This window comes from Aphelocoma coerulescens, chromosome 2, assembly GCF_041296385.1.
Source record: "Aphelocoma coerulescens isolate FSJ_1873_10779 chromosome 2, UR_Acoe_1.0, whole genome shotgun sequence".
NCBI classification, from domain to species: Eukaryota; Metazoa; Chordata; class Aves; order Passeriformes; family Corvidae; genus Aphelocoma; species Aphelocoma coerulescens.
Window position 1 is genome coordinate 110273845 of NC_091015.1, and position 15832 is coordinate 110289676.

Sequence of the window (15832 nt, forward strand, 5' to 3'; positions counted from 1 at the left end):
AGAGATTGTACTAATTTTATAAACAGAAAAGCTAAGCTCAGAAAGCCTGTTTCCCATTTACACTAACAGCATTCACTATGCTGGCAGTATAAGGGGCCTCAACACAGTTTTAAATTTAATTTATGAAGTGTACAGTGGGCTTAGTATAATTGAGAATAAGGCTGGAATGAATCAAAGTACTCAAGACTACAAATTATATCTCTAAAAAAGACTAAAATTTAACTTTTCTAATATTGAGTCCAACATGTCAGTACAAAAACTTTTGTCTTCTCGAAAGAGGTTATTTCACCAACTGTGCAGAAAGCTCTAAAATTCATTCTGTAGTTCAAGATACTAGAACTACAGAAAATAAAACTCAGTAAAATATCTTTTATTTTAATAGCCTTGTTACAAATATGAAAAACTAACCTCCACTCTTTGTTGTTAGGGTGTTTATTGCCATACTGTTTTATATACATTATACATATCATACGCCTTACAATTATCACACTAGTCTAGTGATTAATAATTTAATATGTCAATTTCAGTTAAAATGGAAGCTTTCCCCTCTTTTTAGGCACTGTACAAAACCAATAATTATGACCACTCGTTCAGAAAAAACTGTTGTATTCTTATTTTGTAAGACTTCATGCACTGTTTTCTCTTTGCAGGAAAAAAAGTGTTTGCATGAGAAAAGAGAATATACCAATTCACTCTAAGGATGGTATCTTGGAGCAAGACTGTCTCAAATAAAAAAAAATCAAGGGACAAAGAAAGAGTATTGGAAGTATCAAGGGCTTCCTTCTCAAAGATGGTAGTAATTTGGTTCTACAATGGTGACAACCTTTTGATATTAAACTTTGCTATTAATTCTCTTTGCAGTGAACTGGTAGGGTAAATATGCCAAAGAGTCCTTTTTCCAGCAGACACAGCACCTAACTTTTTTCTCCAGCTCTATTCAATGCTGTGTGCTTCTAATTCCTCTCTGACATGTTAATGAATGCAACCTTTCCAAAGTTCAGCCCAGATAAGCCGGAGATGATGAGGGACATTTTGGCAACTGAACAACAGAGAGAAAGAAGATCAATCTTTTAAAAGATTTACACACTTCCCTTAATTATCTTCCTAATTTATGTGCATCTTAAGTGAACAGTAATTCCTGTGAGGCTCCATTTGTATGGGCTTGTAACCTCCCAGTATGACAGCAATGCCATGTTTCACAGGTTGCAATTGTTCAAAAGCATCAGAATCTGGAAGACTTATTTTGCAGTGGAGATCACTTTTGAAAAGGAGCATATTTCATTACTAGCTTACAGACTGCATATCTTTTTTCCCCCTTAATTTCTAAATAGACTTCAGAATTAACATTCATCTTCAAAACTCTTCAAAACTCTTTCCAGGAAAGCTATCCTACCCTATCCTAGTCGTTAAGAGTACTCCTGGAAACAGTAGATTCAATTCTGATACCAGCTGCAAATCTCACTGTTTGGAACTCTCTTGACTTGTAAAGTTTTCAGATATAGTGGTTTACAAGCTGCACTTATCAATCACACCTCAGATTTTCATGTCTGATTTTCTCCTCAGACATGATGTGTGAACATGTATTCTGAGTATTAAAAATATATTAATCAAAAGTAAGCATTTATGTGCATAAGTGTCAAGATACAGTTACTGCACACACTTTACTCTCACTAAAACCTTTTTTATAAGTTTGCAATTTTGTCCTGCTACATAAAAACTTTCTCCACAATATTAAAAGGCTTCCTGGTTTTTCTTTATTGATTTTCTTCAAGAAATTTCATAGTATTTAGAGTTGAAGTCTGTATTTTTTCTGGAAAAAAAATTTCAACCAAACTATGATTCGTTACAATAATACACCGCAATCTTTTTGAATCTTATAATTGCACTGCAAGTTGTAAAGATTAAAAACAAAAATTGCAGTGTAACATTTACAATTAATATTTCAAATATAACATATATGAAAGTATACAGTAAAACACCCCCATTTTGGTTCGATAGCAGATTATTAATTTAAAGAACAGTGAGGGATATAATTCAGCATCCATACACATAAAATACTGCTTGCATTCAACAAAGAGAATATTTTACGTTGCTCTCTCAGACTGCACAGAAGTGTATTAACTACATCACGACATTTGTGAAAAGCTGTTCAGCTAGATGATCTTCCACATAACCTAAAACAAAAGAAAAACTTTCCAGGGTAATGTAGACCTCAAAACCTTTATTTGAATTTTATTATTTTTAAAAAGAGCATTTCATAGCATGCTTTTTTAAAAACGTCCCATTAGTATCTATCTAAAATATATGCTCTACACACAGTCACATATATAAACGTGTAACTAACAACTGACTCACATATGCTGTTGCCTGAATATGCTGTTGCCAGGCAACAGCTATAAAGCATTTTGCACTGCTTGCAAAAATCTGAATGAATGATTCGAAGAGAGATTATTTCTCAAAAACTAAAAGGAAGAAAACTCACTACTGGAATTATATGAATAATTCCTTGTATATTTCAAGGACTAATAGAGCATGTTCCTTCCATAATCACCAATTTCTGACAGGACAATTCCTTTGAGTAGGATTTGAGGGGCATTTTACAACAAGGAAATTCATGTTCTATGCATGTGGCTAATGTTCCCACATGGACACTGAACCAAAGCCACCAAAGTTAATGGGTTCCTTAAACTGACTTCAGGGTCTTTTCACTGGGTCTTTTCATCAGGTTTTAACCGTCCATCACAGGACAAAAATGACAGACTCCTAAATGAAAAAACAGAAGGCCTTACAGGAGATACAAATAAATTCTCAATAAAATGTTACCATCTTACAATATGCAAGTGAGATAGTCTGTACAAACACTTCTTTGTGTAATCTTCATACAGCTAAAGTGTAATCTCACTGAGGCTAATGGTATTACACACAAGAGTAAAAATAGAAGCATCTATAATCCATTGATAACATGGATGTGATATGCTATCTACAAAAGAGAACTATTTGACTCTTTAAGTAAGTGCCATCCATTACAAAATTACTAGACCTTTGGCTATCACACCTCTTGGGAATTAAGAGGTTGAAAACCACATCAAGAAAATCAACTGGGAAGCACAGCAACTTCAAAGTGCTTACCATAAGCCTGACTCACAAGTTGCTTTAACACAAACATTAGCATAAAAAAAGTAGTGGGATTTTTTGTCCTTGTTCACTGTGGCTGCAAGATATTTCTTTCAATTTCCTTTACAATATGCTCAATCAATAAAAACTGGTCAGAAGCTCGAGATGATTGTTCTTTCCATAACGACCAAATTGGAAATCCATGTATTTTCTTTTTAATTCTTCAAATCCACTCACATAACTGTAGCAAGAAGACTGAAAGCAGTAATTATTGGTATTTCAAATGATACTTTCAGTATTAAGTAGTGAATGTGACTAGCTTCTTTAATGGATTATGGTGAAATCCTTTTAATTCCTTATCTCACGTTGCTTTGAACTATCGTGAAAAAGAAACTCCTTTACATGGAAGGAATCTGAAATCTAAATCCTGTCCATCTGGAGCTTTATAAAAACTAAAATGAATTTATTATAAATAGGAATCAGGGTTTTATAGTTTCATTCGAATTAGTTTCATGCTCCAAGACATAACTCACAGTTTATGTCACCGGTCAGGATGTAGTTATACAAAAGGCAACCTCGATGCTTACAACCAGGCTGAGAACCTTTCCCATAGATGATAATATAAAATAATCTATGGAAAGGATATCCACTCCAGGTGCACTACTTGCCTGTACTTTTTCATGTGTTTGCTGGTTTCTTAGTATATGCTGTGGCAACTCAAAGAAATAGAAGAACCTTTACTTTGCCCTCTGTATTCATCATGACCCACTTGCAGGGCCAGTGCGATCAATCAATGTAATCTCAAACCCAAGACATTTTGCAGGTCCCTTTGCTTTCTTCACCCTAAATATACACATGATATCAGCTGAATGTTAGGCTTTTGTAAGACACATACTGCATTATTTCAAGAGGAACCACACTGCAATCAGTGGTTTGCATTCATAACATTGTTAGTCCTGATTGATTGAAGATGGGGTTAACAGCAGAAGGAGAAATACTGTGTTCATTTCCAGAAAAGGTACCTGTAATGATCTAAAGGTATGGTTGAAAATAGGGAGGGGTTATACAGTAAAACTTCTAATTTGGTGACTAAGAGCAACCTACTATTTATTACTCAATCAAGACTGACTGGCAGGTACAATTTTCTCTTCATATAGATATTAGAGTATAAACTGAAGCACCCAGAAAATAATTCCACTTAGTATGTGGAAACACAGAAAAATTAGTTATTATTAACAAACTGAGTGAAAATTTCCAATAGATAGGATTCTTTTGTTCTATGGCTGAGGCATGACAAAAAAAAGACAGAAACAAACAAACAATAAGATTATGACTTCGAAGGTTGATCTGGGTCAAAACAAGACTATCAAAGCGACACAATGTTCATTTTTAATTAGACTTCCTAATGCGACATCAAATTGTTTTTCTTCTAAGAAACAGTACTTCAGCAAGGCATGAAATCTTCACAGCTTAGTTTATTAGGAGGCAACAAAGGGATTCCAATCTGCTACAAGAAAGTTTCAGCATATAAGCACAGCCAGTGCAGTACAAAATTGTGTCATATGAATTTTAATGTGACACAAGTATGAAAGATTCCAAAAGAACAAAGGCAGCACAGTCCTGTTCCACAGTACACAAATGACCTATTCTGATCTGAACAGCACACCACATTACAATCAAATTTATTTCAAAGAAGGGTCACACAGGTCAAATGTAATGGCTGCAAGAATGAGTATTTCCTTTATGCAGTATTAGAGAAAAGCAAAATATCAAACAATGCCGGAATGCCAGGGCACTGAAAAGAAAGGCATATTTAGGCTGCAGGGAAACAGATTTTATAAAAATGTTTTAATACAGTCATCCTCAATGACTACAGTTTCTAAGTTTCAAAGACACTGTGATACCTTGAAGATGCAATGTATACTTGTGAGCTTGCATACTACATAGCCTTTAACATATATTTGACATTTCAAGGCACCAGAGAGAAAAGTTTCATGTACAGCTCATGCTTAACAAAAGTAGGGAGACAGGCTAAGTGGTCAGACTGGATGGATGTGTCTCTTCATGGCCTGATATCTCCATGGCAGAAACCATGATACTCCCAGGTGTCAGAAAACAGCAACAGAGAGGCTGGTAAAGCTCCTCAGCTGATTATCCAACCTTACAACACAAGCAATTTTAACAACATAAAAGTATCGGAACAATGAGGTCTACTTGAAAATACTGTCAGAAGAATAAACAGAAATTCATTAAGATGTAAAACCAAATGGTAAACAAGCAGTTAAGGATTACAGTGAAAAGCAGGCAAAACAAAATTTAATGATTAAGTATCACTAAGCAAAAAAGTAATGACAAATTCTCACAGTTCTTCTTGCCATGTATTTCCGTCAAGATTCAGGCATCATTTTTGTCTTCAAATCACTTTTCTGAACGGAATCAATTACTGATGGGAAAACAGCTCGAGTCCTGACTTCATGCATGCTATGAATAGAATTTGAAGGAATATGGGGAATAGGCACACAGGGTAAGAAGTACTTAGAGCAAGGTGTAAAACGTCAGAAGTAAACATTATACCTCGTTAAGAAAAAAATCATAAAGATTTATATTTCACAGTTAGATAAAGATTTACTACTTGGGTATTTGAAAATTAAATTCTTGAAAAACTAAATTCTACCAGAAAGTTCTCCCAAATGAAAGCTTGTTGTTGTGGGGCTTTTTTCAATAAAATGAAAATATACTATTGAAGTATCTTCCATTTGATTCCTAGCCAGGGCTCCCTCAGTCACAAAACAAGACAGAATAAAATCCAAATTGGACGAATTTCCATAACAAATTACCTACCAGCCTAAAGGTTAGAATTAGTCTTATTGCCCAAGTCTAGCACTAAAATTGGTATTAGACACTTCAGCTCTCCAAGTTTTAATCAATCTGCTTTTCAGGAGACTTTGAAATATTCAAAGAACGTAGACTATTATGCCCCAAAAAACTACCCCAGTAACTTCCAGTTGTAAGGATGAAACATAACTAGCAAGAGATAAAATTCTATTGCCATATTTAAAAATCATCTTGGCCTTACTTTCCAGAACCCATAGCTCTCTTCCCTCTTTTCAGTATTTTGGGAGGTTAATGAATATTTTCATTTGCTAGCAGACATTTATATCCCTAAAAACTGATGTATTCACCTACATTATGATGGCTCCAGTGTAAGTCACTAAGGTTTGGACTTGGAGACAGACATAAAGGAAAAAAATACAAACCTTTAATGCTTCACTTGGTGAATAAAAATTGCGTTTAGATATTCAGTCACGAGAATCCAATTAGCTATGGATATATACACACATATTCATACCTTTCAACCATCACACTCATTTGAATTTTGATGCTGTTTTCTATAAAATATAATCCCTTTTAAATTGTATTTAATAGATTTATTCTGATGTGCATTTCCATATGTCATATTTAAGCTTATACTACCACCTGCCTGAGGCTGTACAGTCTGAATTGTCACCCTCACACACTTCAGTAGGAGAAAATCCTCCATAGACACCATATGAACTGTTTCCCTTCTGCTTAGTGTAGAGGTATGATAATCATTACAACCATGGAAAATATCCACACAAAAAAAACGTTATATGCGTCCCCCTTAAAAAAATCAGATTAACATCTTCAAAACAAATATTCAAGCTACGTAAGATATTCTGCAATGAAATATCAATGTCTTCCCAATTTTTTTTACACAGGTCAGCAAGTATCATCCAACTCTACATTTGTTGCACATACGCCACAGACATAGGTATATAAAAGTATTTGCATACATAGAGATATGCATATACATAATTTCACACTTAAAGGACGCTTAGATGGCTTCAAATCCAGATTTGCAAACCAAATAGATTAACTCTGCTTCCAACTACAAACATCAAGGTGATGGGATACCATCTCTGCTTTCTATTGGGCCCATCCAATAACACTGCTGAGCAGGGGAAAAACTGAAGAGCAAAGGTTAAGCAGAGGACTGCCAGAAACAAACTAAGGCTTAGAAATTGCTTCTTCAGATAAGATTAATGCTTGACTGATGCACAGAGTGACTCTGGGGTTGTAAAATCATTAATAAGAGCATCCATTCTCTTTGGATTTACACCATCTCTCAAACACTTGTAGTTGAGGCTATTAAGGGTTTGGACCAAACTTTCCTGTGCTCTTTTGGAATTAACAGCCCTGCCAAGTCATCAAAGTGCTCCAAAGGTCAATTTATGATTAGTGTCCCACCATCCTGCACAATGTGTCTGCAAGCAAAGCACAGCATCTGGGGGGAAGGGAGAGACTGAGAGAAGGAGGAGGAGATAAATATTAGCACAGTGATAAGCTCACAGAGCACGACTTGGAGGAGGGCAGATTTCACATGGTCCCTGCTGTTAGGTTTCAGGGCAAGCAGGGACCACCCCCTGGAAGGGAGAGCTGGTAGAGATCCTGCACTTTTTTGCACATCTGAAGAAAAACTGAAAGAGTGAACAAAAAGAACCTCAGACCTCCTCCCAGCCTCAGGCCAACAGGGACTTGGACCTTTTGGGATTGATTATTGGCAACATCAGTAGCTGTGCAAGCCAGCAAGCATTCCTGCTCTCTCACAAAGGGTAGGAGACAGCCGAAACATATGATTCCCGGGACCGACTGAAGTTTAGAAAATCCTGACCTCCGCACACACTCTGCTCCAACTTCACCACCTTTTCAAGGTTTGCTGCACCCCTTCAGGGAAAGTGCCCATGGCCAATCTGATAACACGGTGTCGCTGAGCATCCCGGTGGGCACTGCGAACAGCCACCCTCACCTAAGAGATCGCCCCGAGTTTTTATCACTGTCAGCCTCTGCATCTGCCTTTAGGCTCACGAGGCTGTCACCCCGTTGCCTCCCTGCCCGTCCCCCGGTGCGCTGCAGGCTCCCATTCCCCAGTCACCCGTGCCCTAGGGCAGAGCACCACCACACCTCCACGCCTGCTTTTCTCTGTTGCTCTGTTACTCCGGTACCAGCAGAGTGTTTTCTGACCCTGCCCGGATTGAAAACATCCCTCTCCGAAATGGGAGGGAGAGAGAGAGAGGGAGAATCTGTACACAAAGTTTACAGATCCTGCCTACGCCTTCCTCTCCCCACCCAAGCCCTTCCCGGAGGCAGCAGGGCGAGGGACAGGGGAGCCCAGGGACGGGCAAAAGGGGGGTGTCAGCCCCGGCCTGGGCTGGGGGACTCGAGAAGGACGGGGGCACGGAGCGCAGCTTTTCGCGGACAGTGACCCTGGCGGGAGATCGCTGATCCAGAAGAGAGAAGCGGCGCCTTCCCGGAGAGGGGAGCAGCCGGCTCTCTCCGAGGCGCAATGGCAGCGCATCCCCACCGACCCCTTTGGAGCCGGGAGGAAACTCCAAGCCTCGGCAGCAGCAGCCAGCAGCAGCACCAATGGCAGCAGCAGCCCCAGCAGCAGTGGTAGCAGCACCGGCAGCAGCACCGGCGGCAGCACCGGCGGCAGCACCGGCGGCAGCACCAGCACCAGCAGCAGGTCGCCGCGCCCCGCGCTGGCGGCCCCGGCCCGGGGCACCGCCGCCCCCCAGACCGGCGAGGCGACACCCAGCCCCTCGCCCCCACCCCGGGCAGGGCCGGTGAAGGGAGAAAGAACTCACCCCCAGCTTCCTGCTGCGGATTTTCACGTAGCCCTGCTTGACTATATCGTTAAAGTTGGAGGCCATGGCAAGCGCTGCCTGTTTCCTCCCCTCCGCACCCGGAGTCCTCCTCCTCCTCCACCGCCGCCGTCGCCTCCTCCTCCTCCTCCTCTCCCGGGCCCTCCCGGGTGCCGCCGGCCGCTGGCTCCAGAAGCGCTTCTGGCATCCAGGCAGCGGCAGCCGCCGCGCTCCGCTCCGCCCGCGCCCCGCTCCTCCCGCGGCCGCTCCGCTGCGCTCCGCACCGCCCCGCCGGGCGGGTGGCGGCCGCTCCGCCCCGCTCCGCTCCGCTCCGCCGCCGGCCCCTCGCTGCCCCGCTCCGCCGCCGCCCCACTCCCGGCCCCGCTCCGCACCGCTCCGCACCGCTCCGCCCGGCGGTGGCTTCGCGGCTGCCCGCGCCTACGGCCGGGAGCGGGCGGGGCGGCGGGCGGGGCGGGGCGGAGCGGGGACACCGCCCCCGGCGCCGCGGCCGCGGAGCCCGCCCCCAGCGCCGGCACTGCCCACCGCCCGCGGCCGGGGCCCCGGGGAGGGGGCGAGGGGCGCCTCGGCCCGCCAGAGCCCGGGGCACGGCACGGGGCCGAGGCCGGGTGCTCTCCTCAGCCGCGCCGGTTTTGCCCGCTTTTCTCCGGGCTGGCCCATGGCCGCGGCATCCCCGGCTCCGGTGGCAGATCCGTTCGGAAGCACGGCCCGCGAGGGCATCTTTCAGCCTCGTGTATTCAGGAAGGCGCGTAGACATCCAGTAGCCAACTGTCTACTGTTGTGGACAGTACAACAAACTTAATGAAACAAATAACTAAACTACAGAAGTGAAAGAAGTAAAAAGAACAAAAAAGGCACAAGTCCATCTGAAGTTGAAAAATTAGTTGTCACACACAGATTTTCTGTGCTCTCCGGGGTGATGACCATGTGTTTAGTTACTTCTCACTGAGGTGGACCTGGCAGAAGAACGACTTCTGAAGAAAACATAATGTTTAGGAGAGATTAGGACGGGAAAAAAAAAAAAAAAAACCAAACAGGAAATTGTGTTTGCTTTACTTACATTTAAAATAGGGATGGACAAGAATGAACCTAAGCTGCTTGAGAAGGGAAAACTACAGATATGTGGGATTGACGAGATAGTGCATGACTGTTGTTACACAAAATTGTACTCGATAAACGCTTTCAGTGGAAAAAGTTTGACTCGTTTGATAAGCTTAATGAAAGCTTAATGTACTCTTTTCTTAAATATCTACTGCACCATTGCCCTGAAGTTTTCTGAAACAGGAATTTGCAGTATGTGGTGTACTACAGACTGGGATGATGAAACGTAATTCTATAGTTGAAAGTTTGTTAGATTTACTTCAGATTTTCAAAATCAATAGACAACATTAGAGATTAGCCTTGCAGCAAATAGGAAAGAGGCAATCTAGAAAAATGATTACAGTGCTTCAGTGATGGAATTGTAAGGGAAAGCTTTGTAATTTTATATAACTACCTGGAGTACTGCATCCAGCTCTGGAGCCCTTAGCATAGGAAAGACATGGACCTGTTGGAGAGGGTCCAGAGGAGGGCCACAAACATGATCAGAAGGATGGAAAATCTCTCCTGTGGGGAAAGGCTGACACAGTTGGGGTTGTCCAGATTGGAGAAGAGGAGGCTTCGGGGTGACTTCGTAGCAGTCTTCCAGTACCTAACGAGTACTACTGGGTACAAAAGTATTTTTGCTGGTCCACCATCAAGTAGGTATGGTATCCCAGTTAAAAATGACAAAGCAAAACAGAATCTTAACATTATGATCTTACATCTTCATTGACTGCTTTTAGCTTTGCATTCAAGTCTAATGAGTGTGAAAATTACAAGACTATGCCAGGAGAATTCTCTTTCCTGAGAATAACCCTTATTATTTGTTCTGAATCTTTTTTTCCTTAACTGAATAGCAATTAGTGAAGCACATGAAAGTTTACCTATCCATTTATTTTCTAGCAACTCAGTTCCTAATTATACAAATTTTGGAACAACTGCTAGGAGTAGAGTTTCTGCATTATTTTTATCCAAACAAAAACTTCTATATAATTATGCATTTTTAAATAAAAGATATGATCATACAAAGGAATAGAGAAAAATACTTAGCCTACATATAATTGTGGCTTCCTTGGTATTTCTAATGAAATGTCAAAAGGATGATTTTGAACTCCTACTTTTGGGCAGAATATTACTTCGTCCTTAATTTCTATTTTAAAGGTATGTCAAATCAGAATATTCAGTGATTTTAGGGAGAAAACTGGGATATGCCTAGAAGAGAATTCTTTCAAGACACCTTACAACATATTAAACAAAAGCTTTGTTCAAAATGAGACTAGTGATTGTTTAAAGTACAGAAAGCTCTTGAAGGATCAAAAAGGAGAGGAACATTTCCTTTCAATTGCCAGCCAGAAAAGTACATAATCCTATTCAATTAACTGACAAAAAGACATTTTCCTTACAGATTAACCCTGAATGATTTGTAAATTTGTAGAACTGGTTTCACATGCAGTCCCTGCCCTCTGTTCACCACCTCTCAGCTACACAAAAATGGACTTGTAGGATCTGATAAAAATTATATGTGCTCTCAAATTGAGATTGAACTATTGCAATCTTTTTTTTTTTTAAGATTTCTGTGTTTATCATTCAGAGTGAGCAGCAGTTTCAGAACACACAGCATTCCTGGGCACTCTTTAGTTTTCTAATTTCTGCAGTAAGAGATAAGGATACAGCAGAATTTGTGTCACCTCCCTAACATGCATGTCTTGTCAGAACTCTACAGTGGAAAATTTCTTGCCAATGAAATTGAAGATGGTGCTATATTTCCAAAGATAATCATCCATTTATTCTTGACTATATTTTTTTATCATATAACATGCATGGAAAATTGTTTTGATTTATAATAATCATATAAATATGAGTAATTTTCAACAGAGTTTTCTCCAATTATTTATTATTGTTTTTGTATTTTTCTTAAAAATCCATATATGAATTGCATTGTTATTACTTGTTTTACTACAACAAAAATGCAATAAAAGATAAGCAAAATATGTGTAAAATACAAAGCATTTTCATTCTATAGTCTCCAGAGTGTAAATTAGCCAGCCTGAGATTATAAAATGATCAGTCTGGTATTTATTTTCAGCTGCTTTGGATAGCACTGGACAGAATAATCAAATATTAATTTGCATATGAGTCCCATGGGCAGCTTGGGGCACAAATGCATAGCAAGGCCACTCCAAATCACAGGACTACAGACAAACTGTCTTGTTACTTCCCCACAAAAATACTCTTGTGTTCATATGACATGCATACATTATTTGCTGAGAAAGTCACAACTTACAAAGGAAGATTCCTCAAAGCAGTCACCCCAAATGCTGTGTCTCTTCAGAAATCTTAGGAAGTCAAATGGTATCAGAAACTCAACACATACAAACTTAGTGGCAGGGAAGACAGTGTGTGATTCCTTCTGAAGAATACATTTCCATGAATTAATGCCTTATATGTTTACAAAAATAAGATTTTTTTATATGCCTGCTGGTGTGAAATCATCACTGGAAAAGGGAAATGATTCAGCAGGTAATCAAGTCACAAATTATTTCAAGCAGAGAAGTTAATTTCTGATCTACATCACATAAGTGCAATCAAATCTAATACTATTTTGGACGGACAGTATGTATTGCCGTTTGCCTCTGTCAGAAAGAAATTAATTTGAATGAAATGATCTTCACCTTTGCTTACTTGACAAAATGAATGAATTGAGGCAGTATATATTTTAAATCTGAATTTATGTGTCCGCTCTTTGTGAATGATACACATTCGTCAATCATTTTCCAGTGATGGTTATCAGTGTTTGAAGTTTCCAGCCAGGGTGGACTTTATCACACTTGCCAAAGAGAAGCACCAAGAGCTCCTCTCAATTTTTAGCTCCTTCTCCCTCTACTTTCCTGACCAAATACCAGCTGAGACTAAAGGAAGAGCTCTGGTTAAAAGTTTATCAGGGAACTGGCAGTTAGTATTTAATCACGACACCTGATAAAAAACATGTTCTCACCTAAAGCTGTTTCCAACCTAAAATAAACAGTCATTTTTATTATGATAATAGAAATTTGCATAGGCAATGCCAAGAAAGAAACATTAGCTAATGTATTATTAATGTGTTGAAAGCCTACCTTCAGCTAGGCTTCAGACAATTATTTTTCTCCAACCATAAATCACATACTAACCAGAGCCCTTTGTGAACTAGCATGAAATATAAATCATGTAGATAGACAATATTAAAAAACTATTGTTTTCCATGGGCATTGTAAGAAGCAAAGCCATTAGTTCCTGCATGAAGCCACATGCATATTTATTACTGGCTTTCTATCCAGACCAATAGTACCTACTTTTTTATCCCCCAACTATAGGGTAGACATGTAGGCTTTTATCTTACCCTGTTGCTCCCAATCTGTGTCAGAAAGGTAAATTTTAAAAAGTGTCATCTCCTGGTTTATAGAGTGATATTTTATAGCTAATTAGTCTGGTTTTGGAGATCAGAAAAAGGAATATTTTCACCTCTTCTTTTCTGTCAGAGGGCCAGTGGGAGTCAAAATCTCTGCTCCTCCGAGACTCTGACTTTGGATACAAATCATACTTTATGCTTTTAGCACTTTGCCCCAAACCAAGAAGTACTGTGGGCATGATCGGGGCCCCAGTAACTGTGTAGGCAAATGATCTTTGTCCTGGCAGATGTGCTCTCTCAGAGGTAACTACACCAGCCAGAGGAATTACTTTTCCCAGGTATCTGCCTTGGTCTGGTTTTGGAGAGCAATACCCTGCAGCAGTGATATTAGAATTTTTATACTGACTTTATCATAAAGGGCTTAGGCTGATATATTTGACTATGAAGTGTAATATCCAAGAGTAAGGTACTGTGCTTCTGCTTGTGGGGAAATGTTTCAAATTAAGGCAGCTAAATCTTAGACTACCCATTAGACCTAATCCCCCTGCAAACAAATATAGCTATAAAAACATTAATTTTCTGACTGGCTTCTGCCAATTTCTAAACATGAAACCTGGTGAATAGCACATAAGTTTTCTATTTAAAAGAATGTATTTGGCATTTTACCTAAAATACTCCAATTATCTTCAGAAACAGCTGCATGAAAACTTTTTAGGGAATGAAATCCCATTTTATGTAGAAAGTACTCTTTTTCATTATAATTACCTTAAAAGACTTGAAGGTTAAAACATAGCTAAGTGCGCTTAAGATTTAAGACAAACTTGAATTCTAATTCATCCAAGTTTTCTACTGTGTCTACTGTGGGGAGTCCTGCATTAAAAAATATTCCACCTATTTACTACCTTTCTTTGTATTTTGTATAGTTTTCTAGTCTATAAATTATCAGAGTTATAGTCTGTTAATGAAAATAACTACGGTGGAACAACAGCTACCAAATGCATTCTAAGCATATTCCCTTCCTACCATCCCTCTCATCTTACAGGGAAGTTATTATATTTGATTGACCTACCTGCTTTTCCACCAATTCACCACTTCTCAGGTAGCATTCCAACCTGGTCTTGTGATAGAATCTTAAAAAAGGTAAATTTTGTTGCAAGCTAAACCATGTGATATTGAGAAAGAGAATGAATATAGAAAAGAGGTCTATTCACTTTATGTTTCTTTTAATATAAAGAACAAGGTTTTATGAATGTGTGTACAGAAATATGCACAAGGAAATAAAAACAGCCTACACCCAAGAATGTGATAATGAAGAAGTAGGATAGAAATGTTAACAGAAGAACCTAAGAACATGGAGAAAAGGAACTGACACAAGGAAGTGTCTCAGTGCCAAATTTCACAAGCAAAGTCTTCCAAAACATGAGTGAAAGCTAGGACAGTATATCTTAGCATATTTTTGTCTTAGAGTTGACCCATCCTTTCCCCTTCTTACCTATTTCTGTGAGAAGACAGCAAGAGCCTGAGAAAATAGGAGGAAGATAGATCTACCTTAAATTCAAAGGAGACTCTAGCTTGACCTAACAAAAATAGGAGTGGAATCTAGCCGAAATGCTGAGGAACAAAATGTGACTATTGTTAAATATAGCCTTTATCACAAATTTTGTTGCCTTATACTTTTTCTGTATTTTTGTTTTATTGTTGCAACTCCATGTTTTAAGGAAACTGTGTTCTTTTAGCCTTCAATTTTGTCTATTGAGAAAGCTTACTCATGGTGGTGATATGCAAACTAATGTATTTCATTGTGACAGCTGTGGTGAGTCTGTTATTAAGACACAGGACTTCAAATGTTTTAATATCCAGCTTACCCACAGTGCTCCAAAATATCCAAATATGTACCTCCACATGTAACTCTAGACTAGCTGGGAAGTGCCGGTGTGGAGAACTGAGAGAAAGAAATTAACCAGAGTTGTGTAGGAAAGCTTTGGATGTGCAGGAAGGTATCAGGCAACATGCCTAAGTGGGGACCAGGACCATCCTTCAGACCATGCACAGTATCCTTGTGCAGCTTGACATAGCTTAGCAGGCTGACCAGTCTGGTGGGAGTAAGAAAAATTGAAAGTTGGGTAGAAGCTTAGAAACTCTGTGAAAACTGATGTCAGGTAAAGGACACAGACTGTGACTTGTTGTCTCGGTAAGGGAAGGTAAATAAAGGTTCAACTGTCACATATACAGTATTTCTGTTATCTTCCAGCCAATTCCTATGATCACACTTCTGGACTGTACACAGCACGAGTTTCTTATGTCCAGGTGTTGCAGGAAACAGTGGGTAAGATGAAATTACTGTGGGTAGGATGTCTAATAGAGGAGAAAAATCACAAATTCCTAGCAGTCTAGAGTTCATTGTTTTTGTTCACAAAATGGCTTATTTAAAATCCAGCTGCAGTGACAGTGCACCAGCCCCTAACACTGCAAGCAGCCTCTGCAGCTGAGAAAGGTGTCTGGATGCATAACTGTTCCAGGAATTCACAGCCTTCATTAGTTCAGAGTGGTCCTGATGGATATCACATATTTC

At 39.8% G+C, this 15832-nt stretch overlaps 1 protein-coding gene across 1 annotated transcript in view; it reads right to left on the reverse strand.

The window, feature by feature from the left end:
• DOK6 (docking protein 6) overlaps nt 1–8886 on the reverse strand; it is a 254684-nt gene extending 245798 nt beyond the window's left edge. Inside the window, exon 1 of the mRNA XM_069005925.1 lies at nt 8781–8886. Coding sequence (XP_068862026.1) covers nt 8781–8846 — 66 coding nt within the window. The 5' untranslated portion in view covers nt 8847–8886. The remainder of the gene's footprint in view (nt 1–8780) is intronic.
• Nucleotides 8887–15832: the final 6946 nt, after the last annotated feature.